Source organism: Haemorhous mexicanus, chromosome 4 (genome assembly GCF_027477595.1).
Source record: "Haemorhous mexicanus isolate bHaeMex1 chromosome 4, bHaeMex1.pri, whole genome shotgun sequence".
Lineage (NCBI taxonomy): Eukaryota > Metazoa > Chordata > Aves > Passeriformes > Fringillidae > Haemorhous > Haemorhous mexicanus.
In genome coordinates, this window is record NC_082344.1 from 2,654,149 (window position 1) to 2,681,441 (window position 27,293).

At 40.4% G+C, this 27,293-nt stretch overlaps 1 protein-coding gene across 13 annotated transcripts in view; it reads right to left on the reverse strand.

Moving 5' to 3' along the window:
• CAMK2D (calcium/calmodulin dependent protein kinase II delta) overlaps positions 1–27,293 on the reverse strand; it is a 121,132-nt gene that overhangs the window by 7,165 nt on the left and 86,674 nt on the right. For 5 of the 13 annotated variants that reach the window (XM_059843666.1, XM_059843658.1, XM_059843656.1 and 2 more), the window contains 9 exons: positions 26,551–26,645; positions 26,139–26,261; positions 25,392–25,475; positions 24,664–24,706; positions 20,842–20,879; positions 15,382–15,441; positions 13,732–13,773; positions 11,162–11,210; positions 466–541 (listed from right to left, as the gene is read on the reverse strand). In XM_059843666.1, the coding sequence (XP_059699649.1) occupies positions 466–541; positions 11,162–11,210; positions 13,732–13,773; positions 15,382–15,441; positions 20,842–20,879; positions 24,664–24,706; positions 25,392–25,475; positions 26,139–26,261; positions 26,551–26,645 (610 nt within the window). The remainder of the gene's footprint in view (positions 1–465; positions 542–11,161; positions 11,211–13,731; positions 13,774–15,381; positions 15,442–20,841; positions 20,880–24,663; positions 24,707–25,391; positions 25,476–26,138; positions 26,262–26,550; positions 26,646–27,293) is intronic. The other 8 variants (XM_059843659.1, XM_059843669.1, XM_059843668.1 and 5 more) reach the window with 5 other exon arrangements.

The window sequence follows — 27,293 nt, forward strand, 5'->3', positions numbered from 1 at the left end:
AACAGAACTTAACATGAGGAGCAGGCATGGAGTTCTGGTTTCAGCTCAATTAGTAAATTTGGCAGCTTACTTTGAGTGGACCACACTTCATATAAATCATGTTTTGACCAAAAAAAGACCCACAAGTCAGTGTTATTACAAGCAGGAATTTTTACTTGCGACAATGAAAACCGTGGCTGTGCAATGCAAGGGATATTTTTTATGCCTCACATCATTATGCAAGCCAGAATTAAATAGTTTCTTCTAACTACACTGGAGTTATACCAGCAGCTTTTCTGAAACTGGTGATGTGTGAAGCCAGGGAAAAGCAGCCATGCACATATCTTGTGTTTCATGGGGGCATCTAGGAAGGCATTTCAGCAGTACATAACTCCAAGCAGAGGCACTCACACATAACCATGCATATTTACACAGACAGTGTCAAATACCCCAGCTGTCCTCACTCCCTCCAAAGGAGGAGCTTACGTGTAAGCTTCGAAGTCCCCGTTGTTGATGGCTTCAATCAACTGCTCGGTCACCTTGATAATCTCCTGCTTACGAGCTGGGGAGAGACACAAACCCAATCTTACAGGGGAAGGCAAAGTGGAAGGTGACAGCTGACAGGTATTCTGTCACTCCCCAGCTGGCACAACAGCCATCTCTCCTCCTTTCTACGACCAGAGGACGTGATGTTACATTGTTGCTTTACACTGATTTGCCTCAGTGCACTCCTGTATCCACAAGGAAATTAAAAACAGCTCAAGATAATCCACTTCCCTATCACACTTCTAATTATCTTTCCTTCACCAGAGGATGGGCTGTTTAAAAAGCAAAACAAACCAAGCCCAAGTCTAGACTTCAAACTCAAGGAAGCTGATAACTGTTTTACAGCCAGTCTGGCTGTAGTAGCCCTGTTTGCAAGCAACAGTTGTACAGCACACTCCCACACATGGATTTGACCAGAATGCCTGGAATGTTCAAACCAAAAGTGCAGAGAGACATCACATTCTTATTCAAAAGAAAATGCTGGGGAGCACACAGAGAAATGAACTTTCCAACACTGTGCTCAAAACTGACACTGTGGTGTTAACCTTCTCCTTAGTGCACACCTAAAGAAGTCAGGTGAAAAGGACCAAGAAGAAACCAGCAAGGAAAAAATGTGATGGCGAAAAAAATGGATGTAAAGGTCTACCAAGGCTTTTTGTGAGCAGCTCCTGACTGTTAGCACCTTGGCTAAGAGCATTTCAAGTATGAACTGCCTTATTTTTCACGAGGATTGTGGAAAGAACAAAGACTTTTAATCAAGAGAGCAGCAATGCCTCCATCATTGGTTTAAAAAACGTGGGCCAGGCTGTGTGGACACTGCCTGGCATTGCCAGCAGCAGCCAAGTGCTGGGATGGCTGAGTCAGAAATAATGGTCCAGTCCTACAGAAGGCTGGCAAAAAGAGATCCAGGACAAGCAGACCTCGTGCAGTGAGGTCTGCATGGAGCACCTCACATACATATAGCTGAGCTAAAGGATTTGATTAAATAACCTGGTAACACATCTCAATCAGAGACAAGGAAATTACAGACCATTAAATCAGACAGTGGGAAATGAGGTAAAAATCTCTGATCAGATGCTGCATAATCATGAGCTCATGTTAGTGGATAACAATATAAGCAATTGATATGTCTGCAATGGTATTGTAGTTTCCACACACGAGAGGTACAAAACCACATGGACACATAATTTATTATCACTTGGCTCAAGACAGTTGGCAACATTCCCCTTTCCACTAACATCAGTCATGCCTTTGCTGAGTTTTACCACAGTACCTTTGATGTTGAGATACACCAGATATAATTCTACATCAACCCCAGAAGGAAGAAATCGAACTGTGCTGCCAAATTGCTGGTTTTCCTGGTTTTAGCTCCAAAATCAAATTGCATTCTTTTTTTCCTAAATGCAATTTAGGAACCTATGCAGTGGAACCTATGTTTTTATGAAGCTTTCTGACAGAAGCCACCTTATACTACATAAAGGGGTTCCAGCAAAATTTGTCTGGGCTGTACTAACACCCAGGAGAGCTGTGTCTGCAGCCTTATCCATGGGATGTGAAACACATCCATCAGGAAGCTCCAGAGGCCAGCAAAGCCAGCAAAGGAGATTACAGCACTTATCACTGCCTCCAATCAATCACCATCCAACTCCAGCGCTGGTGTCAGCACTTGTGGAAAGACTTCACAGTTCCCAATGCAGACTTGTCAGGAACAGGAAGATGTTGCCAAATCATCTGCCTTTCAACTCAGTCCTCAATTTTTTTACAAAATTACAAGCACTACATGAAACTATGAAAGCCACTACGCTACTCTCACCTTTCAGTGACACACAGCTACACACATATTAGAAAATTACATTTCTTCCTATTTAGTGATCTGATATGCTGTTTCACTGGCAAGGAGCCAAAGGGAGAGGTGGAGCACAATTCAGAGAAACGAGCTCCAGAACTGATTTATCCTACCGTGCAAAATCCTCTGCCTCCTTCCTAGCCCTTACTCAGTACAAGAACAAGGCAGTGTGAAATAACAGCAGACATCAAAGACTAATTCAAATACTCAGGAGCCTCTGTGACTTTACACAAACCTGCTCCTCATTGTTTTTAGCTTTCTGCCTTCTCGTGTGGGTATTTGTGGGGGTGCAGGGAGCCAGACTACAAACAGAAACCACAAGTGTTACTGCTTCATTGCCCTTGAAGCGGAGGTTTCACCTGAAAGGAAGTAAGGAAGAGAAAAAAGATGGGAAAATCGAAATATAACAAGTAGAGAATTGGAAGGAGACTGGAAAGCAGCAGAAAGAAAACACAGCTGTGACTTGGTGGCCATGTGCATCCAGTCAAATCCTTGTGCCTTTTCCCTTAGTGCAGAGGATGAAATAGGGAGGGCCTTGGACATAAACTAAGGTGAAATGGTATTGGCAGGAACAGGGTCCTGCTACTGCAGACAGCATCTCACACAAATAATTGGCAGTTCTTAGAGTGGGAAGGAAATTACCAAATTTTCATTCTTAGTTTGATGGACTCCTCATAACATGTGTTCTTCGATCACTCCAATTTTTTTTCCATCTAAACACACACTCCAAACTGTACAAGGACAACACAAGGCATTAGGGAAGAGGCATCTGGCCAGTTCCCATCTGCCAGATAACTGTCACTTACAATCACCATTTGCATTAGACTTTTTCATTATTTATTTTTTTATCCAATAGTAAACTTGGCTTGTATTGAATTCTAGGACAATTATGCTGTTTGATGTACAGTGGCAATTTCATGCTATTATACTTCTCATTTGATGTGCAGTCAGGACTTCCTAAATAAAACTACAGCAACTAAACTTCCTAAACAAAACTGACAACTGTAATGAGATTCTGGTAAAACTGGTTCAGCTACTTTTTCCACAGAGTGTGGTCAAAGTCAGTTCATAAAGTAAAGCCTGGTCCATCTATAGTTTTTTAGAATATGATAGATAATGGTTTTCTACAGCATAAAATCCGTACTCTGTACACAAAGGATAACTGAACAAAATTACACCCGGTGTCTTTCAAACAACTGAGGTGTGAGGGAAGAGCACTGTAGACAAGTCAAAGGTGCTGAGCCATTTTCCTGAGAGCCATGAAGGAAACAGACTGCAGACATAGCAAGCTTGTGTGGAGAAGATGGTGGCTTTGACATCCTTTGCTCAGAGTATGGGTGAAGTAAATCCGTTGCAGAAAAGACCATGGACCTGACCCTTACACCACCTTTCCCCCTGCAGGGTGAAGGAGTTAAAGTAATTAACAGGGGTTTAGCAGCTAAAAAAAAAAATAAAACCCCGCTTTGGCAAGTGAGTAGGCATATGACTAAGACAAAGGCAGTTGAAACAAAAATATTATGAAGAAGAGCTATAAAAAGACAAATAATAAGAAAAAGAACAAACAAGAACATTTCCAATCACTGGCTAATATGTTTTCTTCAGCATTGCTGCAGCACATATGTTAACTTTAAATGAGTCATTAATCTCTAGCTATATTGCACTACCTTTTTTCCTTGCTCGGCTACAGGGTGAGGGATAATCTTTCTAAATTAAAGACCACCATTAGCACTAAGATCTAAACAACACAAAATTATGAGAAACACCATTTAAGCAAAAAGCATCTAACACTATCAATACTTTCAACCTACAAGGAGCAGTTCCCCAGGTAGTAAAATCAAATATCACAGGAAAAAGAAAGGATAAAATAGCAGCAAAAACTGTTTTTCCAGCTGGCAACTCCATGGCTTTTCTTCCCTTCCTGTAGCCTCAAGAAATATTTATAAACTCAATCTACAAGAGTCACACAGAAATGACAGACATTTTGGTATTTTGATCACAGAGAGAATGTGCAGTATAAAAATGAGCTGTAGATAAGTCAAAGTGAAGCCTTCAGAAATATCTGTACCTGAAACTTCACTTTTTTGACACACACGACAAGAGCTCTTGTAACTCATTGGCCACCATATTACCCATCATTTTTTTCAAAAGCGACCCCAGGGAAAACAATAATTTAAACCACTTTATGCTTCAGGCAGATATTGGGACATCTTTCTCCTGCCATCCACCCTTCAGATGCCTGCCTATGTCACCACTGCACCGCAATGCTGAAGCAGAGGAGCACCTTTCCAGAAGAACAAGGTAACCTTGTTCCAGATTTGCACATGCACTTAGAGATGATTAAAATGATTTTGCTTCTGACTTGCTCACATGTCGTTTCTCAAGGCAAAACCCTTAAAACTTTTCAACTGGGTACTTTTAACTATGTATCTCTGTACACCTCAGATTGGATTAATCTCAGAGCATTTTGGACACATATAAGTACAGACAAGTGAGTTTGTTCTCTCAACTCCCCTCCCTTACAGTCAAGGGAGAGAAATCAGCACTTGCAGGGCACAATTCATCATATCCTAAAATAGATTTTTAAGACAAGTGTGACTCATCTGACCTATTTGCATTGGCTAAAGGGAGTCTAGAAAACCAGCTCAAACACAGATATCTACACTTTGGAGGAGGGTTAAATCCAGGGGGACAAATCCTCCCCGTTGTGCTGTTGTTTTAAAACAGGACAGCTGGTATTGAGGTGACAGCGGTCTGCTAAAATGGAATAGCACAGCAGGGGGAACTGGCCTCACTTCCCATCTGAGCATTGTCCCAACAAACACAGTTAGATGGAAAGCACACAGCCAGTCAAGTTATTTCTATGCTCTGGAAATAACCAAAGTCTGAAAAGAAAGAAGAAGATACTAGAAATTTTACTCTGTGTTGTATAACAAGTTCTGGCTGGGTGGATGGACTAGATTTCATTCAGCTTTACAGCATGGATTGCTGAACATCATACAAAGTTCCTACAAACGATTCTCATGACACCAATATCTGAAAATCTTGTGCTGATAACTTTTCTTACAATTTCTGCCACAAATATTCCAACTAAATAAATTCTGAAAAGAAAAGAACAGGCTGCATGAATAAATGACTGACTGGGTCTCAGATCTACATAAAACCCACCTAGACCATCAGATGAAAAGGCATGCTTCCAGGGAACTCCTCATTTAACAAGTTTATCAAGATTCAGTGTATGGAACATGAGCACTTATCTCTTAGCCCACACTGAACCTTAAACTCTGATAGGGACTAAAACATGTGAGCTGTCATCTCACGTGTGCATCTTTTTCCTAGAGCACGCCAATTCCAAAGACTCGCTCTGATTCATCCACTTATGAAATGGATGGAAGATCTGCAGGATTTTACCAGGGTTATTTGGTATCTCTCACCTATCTGAAAACTGGTAACCCTGCTACTGCCCTAAAAAAATTTCAATTCTTTAGCTAGGTAGGCAAATATCTGAAAAATTATACCACAGCTTTTCTACCCTGTACTGACAAAACAGATGCAACAAAACTCATGTGTCTATTTCAATTCATGTTAAGCAACTTGTCACATGCCACACATAGTATATTTTTATTTATATGGAATCAATTACGTCTAAAGATGCTCTCTATGTGATTGCACTAAAAAATTACACTACTATTGATAGAGCATAGCAAGTGTTGGCAAATGTTTATTCTTTACTGATGAATCACCTACAGTCTCAGATCACAGCTGCATCGCAGTCAGTGCACTTAGAAGACACTGCACTATGGCTTCCCAACAGGTTACTTTAATCATGGAATCTGGCCACTGTCCCCAGAAATGCTGTCTCAAGTCTTGATGAGGGAGACACTAACAAGCTTTGCTGCCGTGTTTATTTTTATTTAAACTGCCTAATCACTCAACTAGTCCAGAGGAACTGGACATGTGAGGCTGCAAGCATTCAGATCTGGAAATGCTGGCCATGTTAAGGGTATTGTGTGGGTATGCACCATGGATGGAATAAAGCCTTATGGCACGTGTTACTGATGTGCCAACCCTCCGTGTTACACAGCCCAGATCTCCTATTAATTCCTCTCTTTTCCCTGGCTCTGGGCATTTTGTGCTGGCAGTATTTGTACTTCTAGTTTGATACACACTGACCCATACAATGATAGAGCCTATCCCACTCCTCCCCCAGAACGAAGCTGTGCTTTCAGCATTACCTGGCAACAGCTGTGACCAGAGACAGCCCATCCCCTCCGGGACTGGCTCCTCCCACCTGCACTAGCTGACCCCACTGAAAATTCCACTCAGGTTTAAAATAAGGTTCAGGCCAATAACACACAGCCCATGTTCCCAAGGGCCTGCCTGGATCTCACTTTTATCTGTACAAATTCCCATTCTCACCACCAGTGCAACTATCCTGACACAAACTGGCTGCAGGATCAGAACTTGGCAAGCAGAGCCCTCATTCCCAGGAATCATTCCCTGTTTCAAGTTACAAGGTCTCGCCCCTCCAAGGAATTTCTGAAGAATTTCTGAGTTCATTTCCAAACAAGAAATGCTCTACCCACGTCTTTTACATTCTACCAATACAGTGCCTTTCCCCTCTCATATTTTAACACTGGAGATTTCCTTTACTGTCAATTGGTCACTGATCATCAGAGATCTCCTGAGTAGAGGAGGACATTTCCCACTTGTCCTATCAGTGCTGCAAGTTAACACCTGCCACAGCAGCTTCAAGACTGATTTATCAATGGGGATGCTCAAGCAAGGAACTCGATATAATACATGTAACAGGTAATTAATGCTGAGGCCCTATCCAGGATCCGAGCAAGAGGTGAGGCAAATCTCTCTCCCTAAGTTGAAAACTACTGCAAAGATTACTCCTGCAAGATGTCTGAAATACAGACATATTTATCCTGCTGATATGGCTGATGAAAAGATTTTTAGAATTAATACAGGAAAAAAAACCCCTAAAAAATTCACTTTTGTAAAGGCTAAGCACAGGTCATTCCTAGGTCAGGTAGACCATAGCAATTGACCTTTTTTGAGCTTCTGTCAGATGGTGGGGAGGGAAGAGGAGAGACAGAGGAGATCATCTGACAGATGAGTCTCTCAACTTACATAGTACAGAGGAAGGAGTGGAGTGGGAGAGCTCAGACTCAAGCGATTGACTCTCTGAGTTTGCATTTCTCATGGACTTGCCCGCTGAATTGATGGAAAGAAACACAACATATGAACAAACAAAGATGAAGAGGTAGAGTGTGATCAGACTCCTCAGCAGGCACTGGCAGCAGGAGCGGCCTCTGGGGCACGGCAAGGGTGGTGACCAGTGGCATGAAGATGCAATGGAAGAGGAGGAGTGGTGGGTGGAACTCAACCTCTCCATGTCCTCCTCCTTTGTGATAGCTGTGTGAGGGTCAAGTACATGTGAAGGAAGAAAAAAAGAAGGCCAAAAGAAAAATAATGATAATTTAATTAGAAGCAGCAAGAACTTAGAAAATCTTTGAGCACACAAACAATGTTAATGATGTACTTTCAGGGGCAGTGTGGGTACCAAAGAACAGTTGTAAAGGTCGTAGGTGTGAGTGACTCTGTTCAGATGCCAGCGCAGATCTACCCCTGTGTCTGGTACTCAGATACAAAGGGCTTTGAAAGAGCTTTGGAAAAACTGTTCTTAGAAATTTGAATGATTTTTAAGGAATTTATATTCCAAATGAAATAGTTTAAACTGTTTCTTTCTACCGTTAAATCAAATTAGGCCAACAGGTATAAAATTAGTTACAAATACATTAAATATTTTGAGGCAATATACCTTCCAGATGTATTAAGCAGCACAGGTAAACCACAATTTGTCAAATCTGTAAGTGCCCTACAGCTCAGCAATTCCCCATTGCCAAGCATTATTCTTACTAATAAGTAATTGTTAATTGGTCTCTGGGGGCAAAAAGACACGGTGAAAATTTCACATCTCCTGTCCATTTAACAACTCACTTTTCTGAAAATCTATGGACAAAAATAATGGTGCTGTTCCATAGCATTACCTGAAAAATCAAACCCATATTACAGAGATGCTGCCCAATAGTTCCAGTCTCATTACTACAGGAAGAAGAAATCCTAACAAGCAACCCCAGAAGAAGGCATTGCCTACAGTCCAGTTTTTTCAGCATGTTCTTCCTGTCTTGTCCTGTCATATTTAGGAAGAATCACTGTCATGTAGATAAGCCCATGATCAATGGTTAATGTCAGAAATTTATCTTAGCAAGGAACCTGAACGACAGCTTCAAGTCATTTCAGACTCAAATGATGTAAGTAGCTTATTGCTTGAGTTATTAAAGCTCACTGTTGTTTGGCAAGCATTGTTTATATTAAAAGAAATATGTTCTAGTCCTGAAAGAGGTAGGTGTATATGTAAACAAGGCAAAGTTACAGACACTAAGATTTCCAGTAAATAAAAACTGAAAAGTAAGCCTGATTTTACTGTCTTCAAGGTAAACACCTGCCTTCAAAAGTGAAAACAGGGCAAGATCCTGACACGAGAGGGGAATGCTCTGTGCACCCCTGGCAGGAGGAGAATTTGATCCTGAGGATACATTAATGATAGGTGATGCAAGACATTTTTAATTGCCCCCTGCCTTAATGAATCCTAACGTTCGTAACACTCGGCAAGGACACGCACGCGCACCGGCTCCCACAGCGCACAGGAGACAGAAACGTGCTGGGGATGCTGCACCCCAGCACAGACCCATGGGAGCCACACCTCTGCAAAGAGGCTAATCAACCCCAAAGAACAAAGCCCCTGCTGCAGAGCTGGATGTTTGCAGCCCGTGTGGGCTGCTCAAAGGAAGGGGCCCTGGCCCTGTCTGTACAGCGTTGGGATACTGGGAACAGGATTAACCCTGGGAGGTGTGCATCACATGGCAATGCCATAAAATACACACTAATAGTACTGCCCAGTTAGAGCCACAGCCCCCTGCTCCTCCCCAGGAAGGACAGAGCCTCTTCCCATGCTCTACTCCATGCTGCAATGAAAAGCAAAAAGGTCTTAAACGTTCTTTATCATCTAAGGTGCAAAGCATTCCTTCTGGGTCTAAATGTGGTGACAAACACCCTGAGTCATCTTGAGCATACAAGAAGAACCTGGAGAATGCTCTCTCCTTCCTCTGGAGCAAATGGAGCAATCCATTTGCTCCTACCAGTATTTCATCTCTAGTGGCTGTTGCTGACAAGAGAACAGCTTTCTCACTGTTCTCCTACAAAACATACATCCAGGACTCAGGCTTGGTGTGGGGGGGAAATAATCTTCCCCAAGTGCTTTGCCAGAGCAGGAAGCTTGAGCTTGTATTAGGTGACAGGGATGCAAGACTGCCTATTCCCTGAATCATTCTACAAATTAGACCCTGGGGGCACTGTTAGCTTTAATTTATAATAAAACAGTATGAACAACAGTCTCCAGAGGAAAGATGGGAAGTGTGAGAGGAATACTAAAAAGTGAAAACCACACAAGTTCGTGAACAATTAATAACAGGGAAATTATATTTGTCTTTTAAATAAACAGAAAATTAAATCCCTGTACACTGCAGGGAAAGACACAAACAGGACCTCGTTCCTCAGACCTGTGCTTACTGCAAGATCTCCTTTTCTGGTTTGGGAATACCATATATTGTGGTCATCCAGCTTGCCCTGAACTATGATACTGCAGAATCATATAAAAGAATTAGGCAAATTATCTTCATTGTTGTTTCTTTGTATAATTGTATCCCCTGAGGTACAATTCTGTGTGGTAAGCTTCAGACAGAATTTTCTAAAAACCCTGCTCTAATAACACTACATTACATCATCACACAGAGGCCCTATAATTAAATTATTCATTTCATAAGCTTAGTTGTTAAACTACATCAAATAGTTTGAAGAAAGAAATACAAAGCATTATGATTAAAGGTAAATTACACTGTCTTTTCCAACACATCAGCTGCAGATCCCTATAATTGTTCTCTCCTTTCACAGTAACTCCAACCACCACCACTTTGTTGCATCCATTCTCCCTGTTTTACCCTTCTATCACCTCTGGCCCACATTTCACCAGCACATACATGTTGTTCTCTGAGGCCAAAAGCCAACTCATTTTGTCAATCAAAGACACACAAATCAAATACTCCCTTTTTCAAACCCTTTGCACTTGAAAACATAATGCTATTAAAATAGGTATGTGTAACATCACAGCATCATGTTTAGAGCAGGGAAAAATGGAAACAAATATTATCTGTGAAGCTACAAAAACGGGTTTATAAAAAAAGTTTTGATGTCAGTTTTTTAAAGAAAAAAGGAAGATTAAAATAAGTGTATGGACAGAACAAAAGGAAACCAAAAAAATTCACTGGCATCTGAACAGAATAAAACCAAAAATGGTGACATGAAAATAAAACACCCAAAACCAAACCCAAAACACAAATGGCATGCTAAACATAAACTAAGTAAAAGTTACAAAGCACTGACTTACACATTTATCATCTACTTCTATTATTACTGGAACTAATATCTTAGTCAAAAAGCAGTAACTTCATACACTTAATCCCAAAACATCATGGGAAATGGTGTTTTGGGAACTGAAAAGTTACAGTTAAGTCTCAAGCACATCAAAAGTAATTTCTTCTAAAAAGGAAAAACACTATTCTCTCCTAAAATTCATTAGGGGTTTCTGTGTTTAATGGCCTATTGAAATGCAACCACGAAACTCATGTTACTGCTTCTCCAAACATTTCCAGCACAAAATCATACCTTTCACATCCTCATCTTCGATGGTCGTGTTGGAACTCTCTGTTGATTCCTGTTGAGAAGTAAATATGAGTCAAATGTACAAAACAAGCCAAGCCTGATTTGCGTGCCTAGGAAAATGACAGGATTAGTTACAGGAGTCATGCAAAGCCTTGAAGCAGGGTGGGATGTCATTCACAAACAAATGGTCACACACTGATTGAGACATTTCCACCTGAAATGGATGTCAAACATTGCCATTCTCCACAGGAGGGAACAGAAACACAATTCCTGCACTCTGATGCTTTTACTTCACAGGAATGTACAGGAAAGTTTTTTTTCTTTAACATCCAACTCTACAAAGTCCATCTGAAATGTATGAATTACCTCAGCCAAGTAGGAGTGCTTGCCATTTTAAGCTTAGTGATTAAACCAACTGTGCAAAATAAGTCATTCCATTCCAATTCCACCTTCCAAATAGGCAGGCTTCCACAAGCTACAATTTACAACTGATTTCCTGCACGTGTGACTTACACATTGTATATTCAAATGACAGTGATCTGAAGCATATTGGATCAGATTATCTCATTTTCATATTGTTTTTTTTTTGTTTTTTTTTTAAGGAGTTGAAGAATTGATGGCTGTATGTTAAGAACTTTAACAAACTAAGCCATCTTTGTAGCAGTATTCTTCAACCAACCAGCCATGCAGAGGAATGACTCATCTATCAGACAGTTTATTCTTAAACCATCACACTTAAAAAGGCAAGGATATTGTATCTCAGTCTTTCCTTAATTACCAGAAACATGAAATATAATGGGCAAATTCAACAGGGCACTGTCAAATCTAACAGCTGCAGAGAGCTGGAAATTTTTAAGCTAGATTTTTTTTTTTATCTCTGTACTTTCTTGAAAAGTAGAATTCTTTTTTTTTTTAGCTCAATACCAAAAAAGATTAACTGATCTGTTTTTATCTGAGAAAGAAGACAGGACTGGTATTGTATTTAATTCTTTAAAGGCTTTTACAATTACATAATGAAAGGTAAATTTGCCAGTGCCCTTCATTTACTGTGTCCTCACAAGGCTGAGCCAAAGGAACACTGAAGAGGGCAAATGCATTACCCAGACCTTCCAAACCCAAATGTGCAGTGATAAGTCAAACTAGAGGAATTAAGTCACACACACAACAAAACTGAACGAGCCACCATGCTGCCCCTGCCCTGGCTGTGTTAGACATTCCACTCTGCACGGACGTATCATGCTCTAGCACTTCAAACATTAGATAAAGTACTTACAAGTGAACAAAAACCTCACACAAACATGAGCTGTAAACACCATGCAAAGCTCACAGGGCAGATGTAGCCTCTAACACTGAAGCATCCACTCCAGTTGCCATACTACAAGGATCAGTCTTTCAGATAAATTTAGGAGGAACTCTCCGCATTAAGGGGTTTGTTTGTTTGTTGTGACCTTTTGGGACATTGAGTATCTCAGTTGCTGAGATTAAGTAATACAATCAAGTAGATGTAGTCATGCCAATATTTTATCTGGGTTTTCTGGGCTTTAGTGGACTTCAGCGATAAAGATCAGCCTGCTGCTCAAACACAGGCTGCTGGTGGCCTATGAGTTTAAACTTGGGGAGCTCCAAGAGTAGTTACATGAAAACACAAGTTCTGTGTTGGACAGATGCAGGGGACATAGAGGACTGGGACACACAAGCACAACACACACCATCAGCACTTCCATGCTTGAGGAATGTCTGCATGCGTTATGCCGTCACTCAGATCCACTCCTCCTCTTATGAAATAACCACAGGGAGTTAAGACTAGATAAATGGGATGTGAACTAAATCAGCACTGCAAACAGTGAAATTCTTGTTGAAGCATCAATTCTTTTCAGGAAACCTAGGAACACGTGTTAATGTAAATGATGGTATTTCCTGGCCCTTTTCAAGTCCATGCATGAAAAAAACAAAACAAAACACGTTTTAGGGATCAGCTGCCAGACGCAAACATCACAATACATGAGAAAAAGAAAAGAGCATGAAGAAAACATGTAAAAATCAAAAGACCTCTTTGTCACTTGAAATGTGAAATTTTTTGGCAACTGCCCAGTGATGTTATGGAAGAAAACCAAAGTCCTGTGCAAAAGACACGTCACGACACAGTGTATAAGCATGCTGAGAAACAGCAAATGGAATAAACGGAAATGACATCTTTGTCTGAGGTGATGACTGCACGTAAAACTTGCCGGGATCACCTCACCACACTCTGAGAACAGCACTCTTAGGTTTCCTTCAGACTGCAGCATTTTTGGCTGAAATGAGACAGACCCCCTGCTCCCCGGGCTGGGCTGCACAGGGCACTGAGCTCTGCCATTGCTACCGACTCCCCCAAGAGCTTCAGGAGCTCAGAAGCAGCAGGACACACGCAGCAGATGGACACAGATGAAAACAGGCTGGAGATTCACTGGGTGTACAAATGCAGGAATGAGATTTTCCTTCACAAATTCTTGGAACAGCCCTATTGTGCTGCGGAATATTGGATGGAATATGTGGGGTGGAAAAGCAAGATGGAGTTGATTCTTTCTGAATACCTTATTTCCATCAGGGTTGTGGATTACTGTAGTTTGGGGCTCCTGAGCGAGAACAAAATAAAGAGAGAAAGAGTTCCCGTTGGTAAATACATTTTCATTGGTGTGAGGGAGTGCAAGAAGAGCCAGCTCACAAATGCTGAACACTGACAAGAGTTAAAACAAATGTTAACTGTCGCCAGGGGGTGAAACTGGATGTCTCTAACACAGATTTCCTCAACAGCAAGCCAGCAAAAAAGGCCATTTCACCTAATGCAGCGGCATGCAGAGACCTTATTCAGGACCAGGGTGTGCAGGGCTTTGAAGCTCTGGGGACCTGCAGAGGCTCTTCTGGATGAGAGCAGGCCAAATGATCTGTGGGCTTTCCTGTCTGAACCTGGACAGGCAGGATGGCCACAAATCTTTAAGCTTTAACAACTTCATTTCTTTAATCATGTTTGCTTGTATTAGCAGGAAGTGATCAAATTGAAATACAGTGCAATTGATAAGGATTAAGGATGACTACCCCTAGATACCACTGTGGTTTGGAATGTGTGGATTGCCCTCAACTCCTGCCTGGGCAGAGCTGCATAAAACCAAGTGAGAGAGATCTTCGTGCCATTTAAAAGTGTAATTTCCCCCAGTGCTTTAACTTTAAAAGAAAGGTCCAATAATCTTTGAAATGGCAGCTAGCCAGCATGCTTTCAGCATGGGCCATTGGGCACTGCTCTGTCTGGAGCAGACTGCCATAAACTCCTGCATGCAACCTGCTGACTCGGCCTTAGGAAGAACTTACTGCATGCCTCAGTGCCAGCTGCCCAAAAAAATTGCAGAGGAAAAATGCTTTCAAATTTGTGTGAACTACCCCATTTTCAAAGTTTTATATGCATGTGGGAAACAACAAATCACAACACGAGGTACTTTGGCACTGGCATTTGCATTGCTGAGCCCCGTGATACACAGGTGCCTTAGAAATAGGGCTATTAATAAAAGCCAGACTGCAGTAAACATCCAAGAACATCACTTTGATTTGTAATATGCCCTTAGCAGAGCTTATTAATGAATAATATCTCCTGCTGATTTAAAAGGAAGAGAAACAAGCAAAATGTTTAGCTCTAGATGCCTCTTGATCCCAGAGAAGTCTTGCAAAGTCCTGCTGAGTTTAAGGAAATATGGAATGAAAATCTGAATAAGGTCTGTTTTATGGCAGCCTAGTAATAATCCTGTTAGCTCTCCTGGATGTCAACACTTGAACTAAGACAAAGCCGAGAAAATAACAGAGCTGATTTTAAAAGATTTTGTTGGTGCAAAAGGTTAGCATTAGAAGGTGGCAACAGTCATCAGGCAAAGAGCTAAGAGCAACACCAAGCGCATTCTACTCACTTTCTGGCACAGCATGCAAAAAATTCAGCTACGGTTACAAATGCTACGACTCTACCGCATCCAGCTTCCATTTAACATTTTCTGTCAATAAACACGCTCTAATGGGATTCCTCACAAAAAAAAGACAGCATAATTCAAACAAAAAGGTTTTCCAAAACCTGTTTTTAGAAAGCAAACAGAGTAAATGCATGAAAAAGCAAAAAGGAGGAGAAAAAAAAAAAAAAAAGGAAGAACAAACAGAAGACAGTCAAAAACTTCCAGACAGCATGAGAAGGAAAATTCCAGGTATACCAGCGCCGGGGTAGGAATATTTTCCTTGGGGCTGGTTACCACGTTGGTTTTGTTGTTTATCTGTAGGTATGCAGAAAACAGAAACAGACAGGCCTTAGAACTCGCGGTAGGCACCGTATCTATATCTCTGCACACAACATCTATAGACAGGTATCGCTATCTATAGATAGATATAGATATGGAAATAAAGAATACAGAAAGATGAACTTAGGAACTTGCAGGAACACTGACACTAACTCCGGGAGCCGGCCGGCAGCTCCTCCCCAAGTGCTGCCAGAGCCCTGCACCAAGGTCTAGATAAGGGATGGATGAGTTGAGCTGAGACATTTAGCAGAGAGCCCTTAAGTAGCAGCTAAGCACGTCTAAGAAGAATCAAGAATTAATACGGCAAAGTCCTAAATAGTCACTGCCATTTCGTGACATGCAATGCTGTTAGGTCATTGCACCCAACAGTTCCTTACTTCTCATGAATTATCCCTACCATAAATAACATCTGAGTATTTGCAGCGCTTCAAGAATCTGTCATTTGTTCTACTGGCTTCTGATTCCACTTTGGAATAAATGTGACTGATGCTAGAAAAAGACTTGTGCCCCTTGAGCTTTTTTGGTGCTGTTTTTAGCAGAAAATCACTGGCAGCTTCTCAGTGCTGGTACTGCGACTCGGAAGCACAAGGTCTCCCGCCATGGTACCTGCAGTCTGACTCCAGCCGTCAGCATCTCTGTGTTTAACTTTACAGGTCCTCAAGGTACCTCTTATGCTTAGCACAGTGCTGTTCCTCCTGGCTTTTATCTGTACAAAATGTTAATTCAAATTAAACTGCTCCGCAGGAAGTTTCAAAGTAACTGATCCTTTAAATCCATGTTTTAAGATTTAACTTTCATCAATACCATGGAGTATGGGAAGAACAGAAATACTGAAAATAATGTAGTGAGCCACTTTTTACATGCACTAAGCAGCAAGATTCAAGTATTGTAAAACTGTTTTAAAAGATGTATTCTTTCCTCTCTCAATAATGAGGAAAAAAAAATTATGTACATTTTGGTCATATCTAATTTTTACAAGGGTGGTCCAAAGCATCATGCAGAACTAGGTATAAAGTTACAGATGCTCTGAAAAGACTTTAATCCAAAAAACCAAGTTCTACCGAACCTTCTAGTCATAGTACTTATTACTAAGTGTGCAAAGCAAAACCAGAAATGCCTGAAATTGTTTTGTTAATGGATTCTCCTAAAAATGTAATTAACTTTACGGAATGGAAAGAAATGAAATTCACAGACTCCATGTCCTCAGCACTTTATGATGATTATTTTACTTTGGGCCTGGCATGGCAGCTGACTTGTGGTTTTCAGGAACTGAGCCTGCAGCTGAAGTGAATCTTACTTAGGATCCGTTTAAATTATGGAAATGTCCACAGGATTTGCAGTAATGGATAACAGACTGCACATTTTCTAATTTTTACCCAGCATTTAACTGGCTTTGAAGAATATGAAGTAGTTTTGTTAATCAGGGAACATTATGTAGACACTAAATGTTATTTAATAATACTTGTGATAGATAATATTTTCCCATATAGAATAAAAATAATTTTCTTTGATTTAAAAGCAAAGTTCATGATGCTCTACAGCAGGAGGATGAGGAGCAGTTATTTTTTAAACAAAGGTCTTTGTGCAAAAATTGTCACTAAGAGAACATATGAGTCACTGTTGAGTTGCAATTGATTATGCCCTGACTTGGCTTACTTATTGCCAAATAAATATCATTTCTCTATGCACAGTTACAGCTGTAAGCTGTAGGATTGTCTGAAGTCAGGACAGGGAGAGAACAAACACCTTTGTGCATTAAGTCTTTCATGGGGAGATCTAAGTATTGGCAAGTATTTTACTTGCTTTAGTATTTATGGGATTCTGAGATGGACAGAACCCTCAACTCCTTACTCAGGAAAAAACTTGAAAGAAAACCCCATCCATTTCAGTAAGTGAAAGTTCTACTGGAGATCTGTAGAAGAGTGGGAACACAAACAAGGCTGCTTGACAGCAGACTAAATCTTCCAAGCAAGACAAAAATTGCATATTGAGTTGCATAACTACAGAATCATATTTTTGTGTCAGTGTAGTCATTGAGAGACTAGATTGAAAAGACCCTAGCAAAAAGCAAATAGACATAAAGGAAAAACATAAGGAAAGAAATGAAGATTTCACCAGATTTCATATAGTTCTATTCAGTAGCAGCTTAATACAAAAACTCAAGTGGTATCCCAAAGGAGTGCTCTTGGTTGAATACATAAGGAAAACAGGTTACTCAAAGTTCAATTCCAATTTTGCCTGAGTAAGGAGAGCAGACTTTGGTCCATACTCCCTTGTTGAAAGCCCTATGAAAATCAACAATATTCATTACAGCTACTGCTGAAAACAGCAGGAAACCTATTCAAAACTTCTTCAGTGTGATACTGAGAATCCAGCACTCATCAGGAAGAGAGAGAGAGAGAGGGAGCGTGATTCAAAACACAGTTATTTCTTCCACGTAAACAGAACTTGGTAAAACCCTTTGAAACTTGGCAGGAAAACACCAATAAGCTGTACATGTTTTCTCTCTCATAGAAAGAGACATTAATCTAGGAACACATGGTGCATCTTGCAGGTACTTTTAATAGCAGAGGGAAACCACTCCAAAAGGATTACAATATTGTCATATGAAACAGTTCCTTCAAAGCTGATTTGTGCTTAACCAGTGTCCTCCTGTTTGTTGTGAAGAGAACACACTTTTTATTGTTCCAGCACTTGCCAAAAGTCCCTTTGAGGTGTGACAGTAGTGCAGGACAGACACACACGCACTCCAAACAGCTGGGCACAACTCTAGGATCCTGATTGGCCTTTTTTCCATAGAATGTGAAAATATTTTACCAAATAAGGCCTGTATCTTTAGGCTTTACTTTTCACACGCTACTTCCAAAGAGTCAACGCACACTTGAGGTTTGGCAATAACCACACTGCACCTTCCCAGCGCCCCTCCTTTGGATGCTGTGGCTCCTGTCACTGGAATTCTGCATTCACCCAAGGAACAGAGGATTTACCTACAGAACTGCACGGCTGCTCGCACCTGACCAGCAGTGTTTGCTTTCCAAGGAGAGCTGGCTTCCCAGGGAAAGGTGTGGATGAGGGCCCTTTGCCTTCTCTCTGCCAGCAGCAGCAGCAGGCAGAGCCCATCCTCACGAGCACCTCCAAGGTCACATTCAAAACCACCATGAACAGCAAGAGAGGAAGTTACCGTGCGGGGTCACGGAGGCCAAATGAACACAAGACTGGAGAGTAGGTTGAGGAGGAAGGAAAGTTATTGAGACTGTCAGCTGGGACATCTTGGGACACAGCCCTGAGCTGCGGAGCAAGCTAGCTGGGAAACTAGTGTGGGAAGGCTGGGAAATTGGCTTTTTTACTCCTGAGCATTTAGCATGGCATCTTGGGCTACAGTGACTCAATTAATGCATTACTGTATCACTGTGCAACTGGTATTGTGTTACATTTTACAATATTAATATTATTAGCTTTTAAAATAAGGAGGTTTTAAAAACAAAGAGAAGGCTGTTACAAGATTACTATTTGTTACTATTCTTATTTACTAAGAACAGCTGCATTGGCTGATGTTACATCTACTTTTTTGGCTTTTTATGTCCCCAGGTTAAAAAAAAGCAAAGACTTGTTTGAAAGAATGGCTGAACAATTCACTGTGGATGGCATATAGCAACTGCAGCCTTAAAATTCACAAGGTTGTACTTTAAAGTCTTGCAGTTCTCACAGTAAGTTAACAAAGCTAAATGCAACTGTTTGATTTCTAAGTGTGAACGTTTCACAGGAGGAAAAAAAATCTGTCGATAAAGATCCTCACCATCATCTGAACACTCGAACTGGACTTCCTTTTCTGAATTGACCAGTCAGAGAGAAAGGAAAAGAAGAAAATGTGACTGGTTGGATTTGCAGCATCAATGCATGGAGTACAGCATATTTCTCTTTTGGCTTTTTTTCTTTTTTTTAATACAAAAAAGACAGCTACAGCTGTCTTTTGGAAGGGGTGGAAAAATGCTACAGAGTATCTCAATAATAGCATCTCAACAACACCAACAAACCAGACCTCCCCAGATGTACATTTACTCCCTTTGCTCCACATGACCATGCAGACTACTAACAGCAGATACATAATATGTGCTGAAAACCAAAGAACTGAATCCCATCAGGTGAAATGTAGGCAAAATTTTGGCAACAATTGTTTCCCACATTATATTGAAATTGCGATAGAACAAATAGCATCGTAGACCTGTAGGAGGAATGATATTTAAAAGGAAAACTGGTCAGAGAGAGTGCATAAATTTTATCTATTCCACAATGAAACATGGTCAGGGTTTTCCAGCAGAGATAGAATTATTCCAAATGTGTGTTTCTCCATGTGACTGGGATCTCCACTGCTCGGCAGTGAGAAGCAATGCAATGGTACTGTACTCATTTCTTTGTAGGTCAGGCTCAGGATTTTTTGATTTGAAGTGTGCATTTGTCAGACAGCAGGCACAAATACACTGTGAATCTGGTATTTAAGCAAGTATTTATAATGTTTTGTTAAACTAAGACGTTAAGATTAAATAGAAATTTAAAATTCAGGTCAAAGACACCCTTCTGAATAAACACACAGAGCACAGAAGAATATCTTTTGAATCTTATAAGGAAAGCTTGAAGCATATTAGTCTTTAAAGGTCCTCTGAGGGAAAAAAAACCCAAAGTACGTCTTCTGCTCAATGGGATTTTGTTTTCCTTTTTTTTTTTTCCCCCAAGTATTTATGCAGAACGTTCATTTGTGAAGCATCTCTCCTCCTGCAGGGTCTGGTGATGGGAGAGCAGGAGCTCTAAATCATGTACGAAAGCTGCCAAAATGTTCCCTTCTTAGCAAGGTCTCTTAGTCAGGATGAGCTGATCTGAGACAGTAAACCCCTCAAGTTCTGCCAAATATAGCAAGTACATCTGGCAGAACACACCTCATGTGGAGCCAAGCCTACACGTACACTTTTGGTCTTCCACGAAATCTAATGGAAAGTCAAGGGGAAACAGACAGGCAACAGAGCTGCACATAAACCCTGATGCCTAAAAATCCCACCACCAAAGCATTATTTACAAGTTAATTGATAATTCTGAGTCATTAATTACATAGTCATTCTTCATTAAAAAAGCAAGGAAAAGCATTTTCTCCAGTAGTTTTCTATCTTCTGCTTACTTAATGCTGGCTTTTCAAGTTTTTGTTTTATATCATCTCTAAGTTTCAGCTACTAACTTGAACCACTCCAAACAGACAGTGAGAAGACTTACTAACAGAATCTATGGAGGAAAGAAATAGCAATAATCAATTCTAAAACCTGGCAGAAGTTACAGACAGGTGGAGACTAAGAATATATCTTTGAAATGGAAAGCAGGTGTTTTACCTACCTTAACTCCATCCGGCTTTTTCAGTAAACTCTTGGCTGCTGTAAAATGAGACAAATAATTTCAGTGTCAGATGTTTCTCCTGAGGTCAACCAGCTGTGCAGCAAACCCCCAGTGCCTCCCTGCTCCAGGTATGTTCTCAGCTTTTATTTCTCCCTTTTGTTTCTCTGAGCATGGGGAATGAAATCTTTAGGAAACCACCGGTCCTTAGGATTATCAAAAAACTCTTTTTCCATTGACTAAAGCTGTAGGTTGACTGTACTTCTACAAGGAGAGAGCTCCTTGGGTGGCAGAGAGGAAATGAAAGCAGGGTGAGTGCAAAAGCAGCAGCTTTGGCTATAGCCATTTCCTCAATCGCACTGTATTTCTATTGGATGATAGGGATAGTTTGATATGACTGTAAAGGTATTGTTCTGACGGCAGGGACTTGGACCAGGTGTCTGCAGAGCCCACTGGTACTTCAGTGATGGTACCAATATGCATAAAGCCCCCGTGGGGACTTCACCCCTGACAGCATCAGCCTCCTTGCGTGAAAGGGCAGCCGAGTTGCAAGGAAGAAAGGAAGGACGATTTGCTAGCGAAGGGTTGTTTTGGAGGGTTGCTGCCTGTGAGGCAGTAATACCAAATTCTAGGCTTTGCTTCAGCTCCTAATGAAGAAAACATGCTATTTTCTGAATCACGTTGCACACTGATCAAATTTCTTCAAAATTTCATTTGCCATAATGTTATTCATGTGCCAGACTTTAAATTTCTCCACTTAAAACTGGCATCAAATAATTCGGCTTTACTAAATTTGGAAGGCTAACGTGCAAACAAGCACAGCCCAGCTCTGAACCTGAACACATTGACAGCAGAAATACTTGCTGGCTGACCTACCAAATCCATATAAGCTATTCACTAAAGCGTAAATGCTTCATGAATCACTGCCAAAGACTGGAAGAATAATAAATTACACAACAAGCCTGCCGTTATTGAGGTTTTATTGTTTTTTATGACCCAATCTTCCCATCAGAAAGTGCTCCACAGCTCAAGTCATAAGAAATTGGTGCTCTATATATAAGGGAGAGAGTCCCAACATGGAGCTCCCATCTTTACTGGCATCCTTATATTGACAAAACCCCCAAAACTCCAAATCAATTGGACCTTGCATGCCCAAGGCTGCTCAGACTGGCTGAGGATACAGGAGTTACTGAGTATGTGGTTTACCTTTAAAGCTAAATCTTGTAATTATTCTTGTGGCTTATTTTTGAGCTACATCTGCATTAAGTGCCCATTTTACAGCACAGAAAATGTAGAATCACCTCAGCAACTGTACAGAAATGACTAATGTCCATTATTGGGTTGTTTACATGACATAAACCCTGGAAAGTGAAGCCAGGTTGATGTTTCTAACTTCATTAACATATCAGCCCTCCAAATGCATTAATAACTGTGGCCATCAGCCAACACTACCATTAGACCTCCCACACAGCCACGTCTTACAGCTAAAATGAACAAAAATAAGTTTGCCTGTATTGTGCAGCAGTACCACTGCATGTTTTTATTTAAAGAAACATGAACGTAAATATTGAAACCAAATTGTTCTCCACATCCTTTGGAGATTGGACTCTCCCTGTGGCAATGTGTGCTCTCAGGACCTGAGGCAAGAGGGCCTTAGATTTTACATTACCACAAATATTGTGGGCACTCCATTACCTTCAGGAATTTATTTAGGGAAAGCAAAGGGAAGGAGATATTTCTGAAACCTAAGGACAAAAAACCCCAGAAGTTAATAGCTTTCAAAGCCAGTTTTATACCCTTAGCCCTTACAAAAATATGGGAAAACATAAATTAATTCTTACAGACTGCTGTAGGTCCTTTCACTAAATTTGTGCACAAAACTTCTGAGTTCTTTTGATGCTTGACAAGGACTATGTGTTCTATGCAAACAGTCAAATGAGAGGCAGTAAAATGAGGGCACCACAAGCAGTAACACCGAGTATTTCTTGTGTCCCTCGGAGTGTGCCCAGCACGGATTGCTACGCGCTGCTGCACCTTACAGGACACATCCCACCACTCTGCTGCCTTTGGCTGCAATGGATTTGTAACAGTATTTGGATTCATCTTTCTTTAATCATAGATATTGCACACAAATCAAATATTGCGAGAATTTGCAGGAGCAAAGCAATCAGCATATTCTAAATTAAGCCCACAATGAGAGATTTCTTGCAACTACAAGCGAGAGCTAAAAATAAAACCTAAGGCAGTGCTACTAGGCCAGAAAGCAGACTGGAAACAAATGGCTTGTGACAGCATGGAGAAATTAAAGTGATTGAGGACAAACAGCAGCTTGGACTGAGAAGAGAAAAAAGATGTTCCTTTCACGTGCTGAGGGTCTTACCTCACAAGAAATACACATTCCACATAAAAGGAAGAAAAAAAAGGAAAGTAAAACACTTTTATAACCACATTATTATGGACAAATGACCTTCATTAGCATGCTTGGCAATGAAATACAATGAATAAAAAACCAAAAAAAAATAAAATGTCATCAAGAAAAAAACACGGGTGGCTATGGTGTAAAACAAGAGATGTCAGGTGAAAAAAACCAAAAAAGCCAAAAACCCTGTTTGCTTTTCATGCCGAAATACTAATTAAAAACCACTTCAACTTTTTTTTGTTCATGGAAGTTGAATTTGATCCTTACATATATGGACAGTGACAGCTATGAAGAGGGATGAGGAATGATTTGTTTGATATTTAACCGTAATTCATTTTTACAAGAAGCACAGCCTACAGCCTTCCCACCTTTTAAATTAATTGGCAGACACTGGAATTGTTTAAGCACTAACTCAAGGTAATTGAGATGAGTGTGGTCCTCTGTGTTTAGGTGTGTATTAAAGAAGGGAACTTAACTAAGAAAGAAATTGTATTTCAAGTACTATGCAAATTGAACAAGTTGTTCTTGCATTCGTGATTATGTAATTTTTTTGGATGAGTCAGTGCTTATTATTATTCGAAACATGCCCAGAGCACTATCATGTTTTTGTCTGTACAGTAATTTATGTTACACTCCAATAGTTACATCACAGAGTAGGAGGATATGTAAAATTACTGATTTTTAAATCTGGCGTTCTATTTCACTATTCACTGGAAATCTCAAATGGCAAAATGAAAAACTCAACACAGCATCAATATTCTGGCAATTCTACTACTTTGGACAATTCTAACTCTGCTAAGAGCAATTTTAGCTTTTGCTATTAGAGCTTGTTTAGTGTAAGATCTAAATCTCCAGAGCCATCAGGACAAAACTGTTTCATGAAGAGGAAACAACTCTTCTTACATCCAGCTAGGCACTGCTGGGCATTAGAAAGAAAATGGGGACTCATGTCACTACATTTCTTACTCCTTACTCCTTAGCAAAGCAATAAAGAAATGAACATGTACTGATGATATTTTTAATACAGGATGCAACAGAATCATGGAATGGCTTTTCACATATATGAAAAAGTGTAAGCTCTAAATGTTGTTTGGTGATACTTGGCATGTGGAGCTATATGCATAACTTTCAATTTGCCTGCACCAAAACAGGCACGACAATGGGTCCTGTCTTTGACAGCTAACCATCAAAAAGCAGGGAAGGAGCTCAAATTCTACAGAAAAATCAGACTGCCACCTGTAAGAGAATTTTTGGCCCAAAGACATTAAATTCTTGTCTGCTTCATCACAAAAAATAACAAGATATATATTTCACTTGGACACTCCTGAACGAGTCCTGTTTGGACCTCAGCCTTCACAGACATTAAAATATAAAGACTGCATCAATCTGGAGCTCAATGAACATACCTGAGAAATTCCTGGTAGCCAGCATTGTTGTCAAAATGGCCCCCTGTGTACACACACATGTTCTCAAATTAGCATCACACTTGTGTAAAACTCCTAATGCCAACACAACACAACAAAAAGGAAAATACACGAGTAAAGGGCACTAATTACTGAATTAACCCTGAGAGAATGGATTATCTGTGCACTTCCTCTCAAATGCCATGTCATGAGTGCATAAATCATAATTTAATCCTTATTACACACCTATCAGCAATCTTGATATCCAAATGTTTACCAACTGTCAGTATGTAATGCACAAGCCTGGAGTATTCAGAGGCTCAGCAATTATTCAAAATACATAGATTAAAATGAAAGAGACTTTACTATTGTGCTTAGATTCTTTTTTTAAAGGAGGATTAGGAGCTTATTTGTAATGTTCACCTTAGACAAGTTCACATCTGCAAAGTTATCATGTCTGGCCAAGAAAAAACAAAGCATAATTCAGAAGAATAACCTTAAGGATTTTCCTTCAAGAGCACACCTTTAGTGTGTCTAAACACAGAGGATTATTATAGTTTTGAATTATAAAAGAAAAGCCAAATTCTATTCACTTTCATGGAAATTTTAAGATCTTCAAGCCAAAAGCTGATTTTCTATCAATAGGTCATTTAAGAATAATATTTAGAGAAACTCTGCACAGAGACCATTTGTTTTGCACACTGAACACAAGCACAGCTTTTCTTTCTTACCTTTAGTTTTCTTCTTGCATTGAATTTCTTCAAGCAATCTACAGTCTCTTGTCTGTGCATCATAGAGGCAACAGTAGAACGTTGCTGAGAAGAAGAAAATAATTATTGTAAGGCACCCAGCCAGCTGTTTATGGTTTGTTTACTCTATAACAAACATATTACAACCCATGGTCCCCAACTTGGGCCTAATTTCTACCTTGTCTGACTAACCCACTGTGCTCCTTTTACTCAGCCTCTTCCACGTGCAAAGTCCACTTGAAAAATCTTGGTGTGGAATATACTGAAAACAGGAGAAAAGTCCTTGATCCAGGAACAGAGGCAGCCTCTGCTACCTGCAAATTGACTTTTCAGAAGTCCCTTAATTCCCTGCCTGCACATTTCATGCTTATCTGAATGATTTCAGGGAAATGAAGATGCAAAGCATTATCTAACTCAAAGTTACTGTCCTGCACTTTCTTCTCGCTGAGAATTTAAAATAACACTCTAATTTTCGCTGAGAACGTTCTGCACAACACAGTCAAGGCAAAGGAGATAAATTTGCAAAAAATCTTACCCCAAGCTGAGATAGCTATAAATACAGACCACTATTGATTGTATCTGTGTAATTATAATTTAACAATTTATAGTTACACAGCTGCATGAACAAGAACAGAAGTTATCCTCTAAACACACTCACTTCATGCTGAAGCAAACCATAAACTGATCTGTCTGCCAAGAGATTGGGTTGGACCTGTGGAAATTACTTACACAGATCCATGGATGCTTTAGTGCTTCTGATGCTGTGATACGTTTGGCTGGGTTGATGGTGAGCATTTTATTGATAAGGTCTTTTGCTTCAGGAGTCACCGTGTCCCATTCTGGTGAGGGGAACTTCAGAAAAAAAATACACACATGTATATTGTCTTGTACAATCTTTACACAATTTTACCTAAGGATCCACTACTGGATTCAAATAAGAGCTTAAAAATTATAAGGCTCTGGCCTTTACCTCATCATCATTTACCAACTACCTAAATCTTGTGTGCTTAACATAATGTGATCGGATGATGTTGCAGAATACCTACGCCACCACCTCATCAGTTCTTAGCTTCTCCCTCTAGGAAACTCCCTCCTGGAAGTACAATTACAAAGAACTGAACAGACAGAGTATGGTACATACATCATAAGCACCAGCCTTGATCTGCTGGTAAAGCCTGTGCTGGTCTTCATCCCAGAAGGGAGGGTATCCCACCAGGAGGATGTACAGAATGACTCCTGCAGAAAATTCACACCAGTGTTAAGGGCTTTCAAGGAACAAACTCCAGAAATGAATTTTGCACCTAACAACCATGTAAAACAAAGGCTCATGAGTATCATCCCAGCCACTGGGATGGGAGAAACACTGCCCCTTCAGACTGGGGGAAACAGGAGAAGTGGGGTTAACAAGGTAACCTCTTGTGGAAAACACGGACAATAATAATGAGCATTTGACATCAGATCAGGAACACTAGAAATGTGTATCTAGCCAGAGAAAATTCCATGATTCTGGATGCTCTAGGAAAACGCATTTTTTAACTTATGGCTTCATCATGGCTTATGCTGGTGTCTGCAAGATTGTCTTATAACTATTCTCATGCAAAGTGAATTTGGGAAACTGAAATTTCTCTGCATTTGGTCAATAGGAAATTGAAAAGACCACCTGCTAGTCTGACAGAGATGATTCCCTCTGACTGAAGAAAAGTGTTTTCATAGACACAACCACATAGTAAGTGTGGGCAGAAGTGAAATAAGGAAACCAGCCCCTGTTCTCAGCTGGGGAGCTGCCACTTGCCAGTGCCTCAGAACGCAGTTTGGAGAAGTGGATGATAAAGCAATTGTTCTGCCCTCCAGTTCAGAAAACATTTAATTTTGTGGTTTATACCT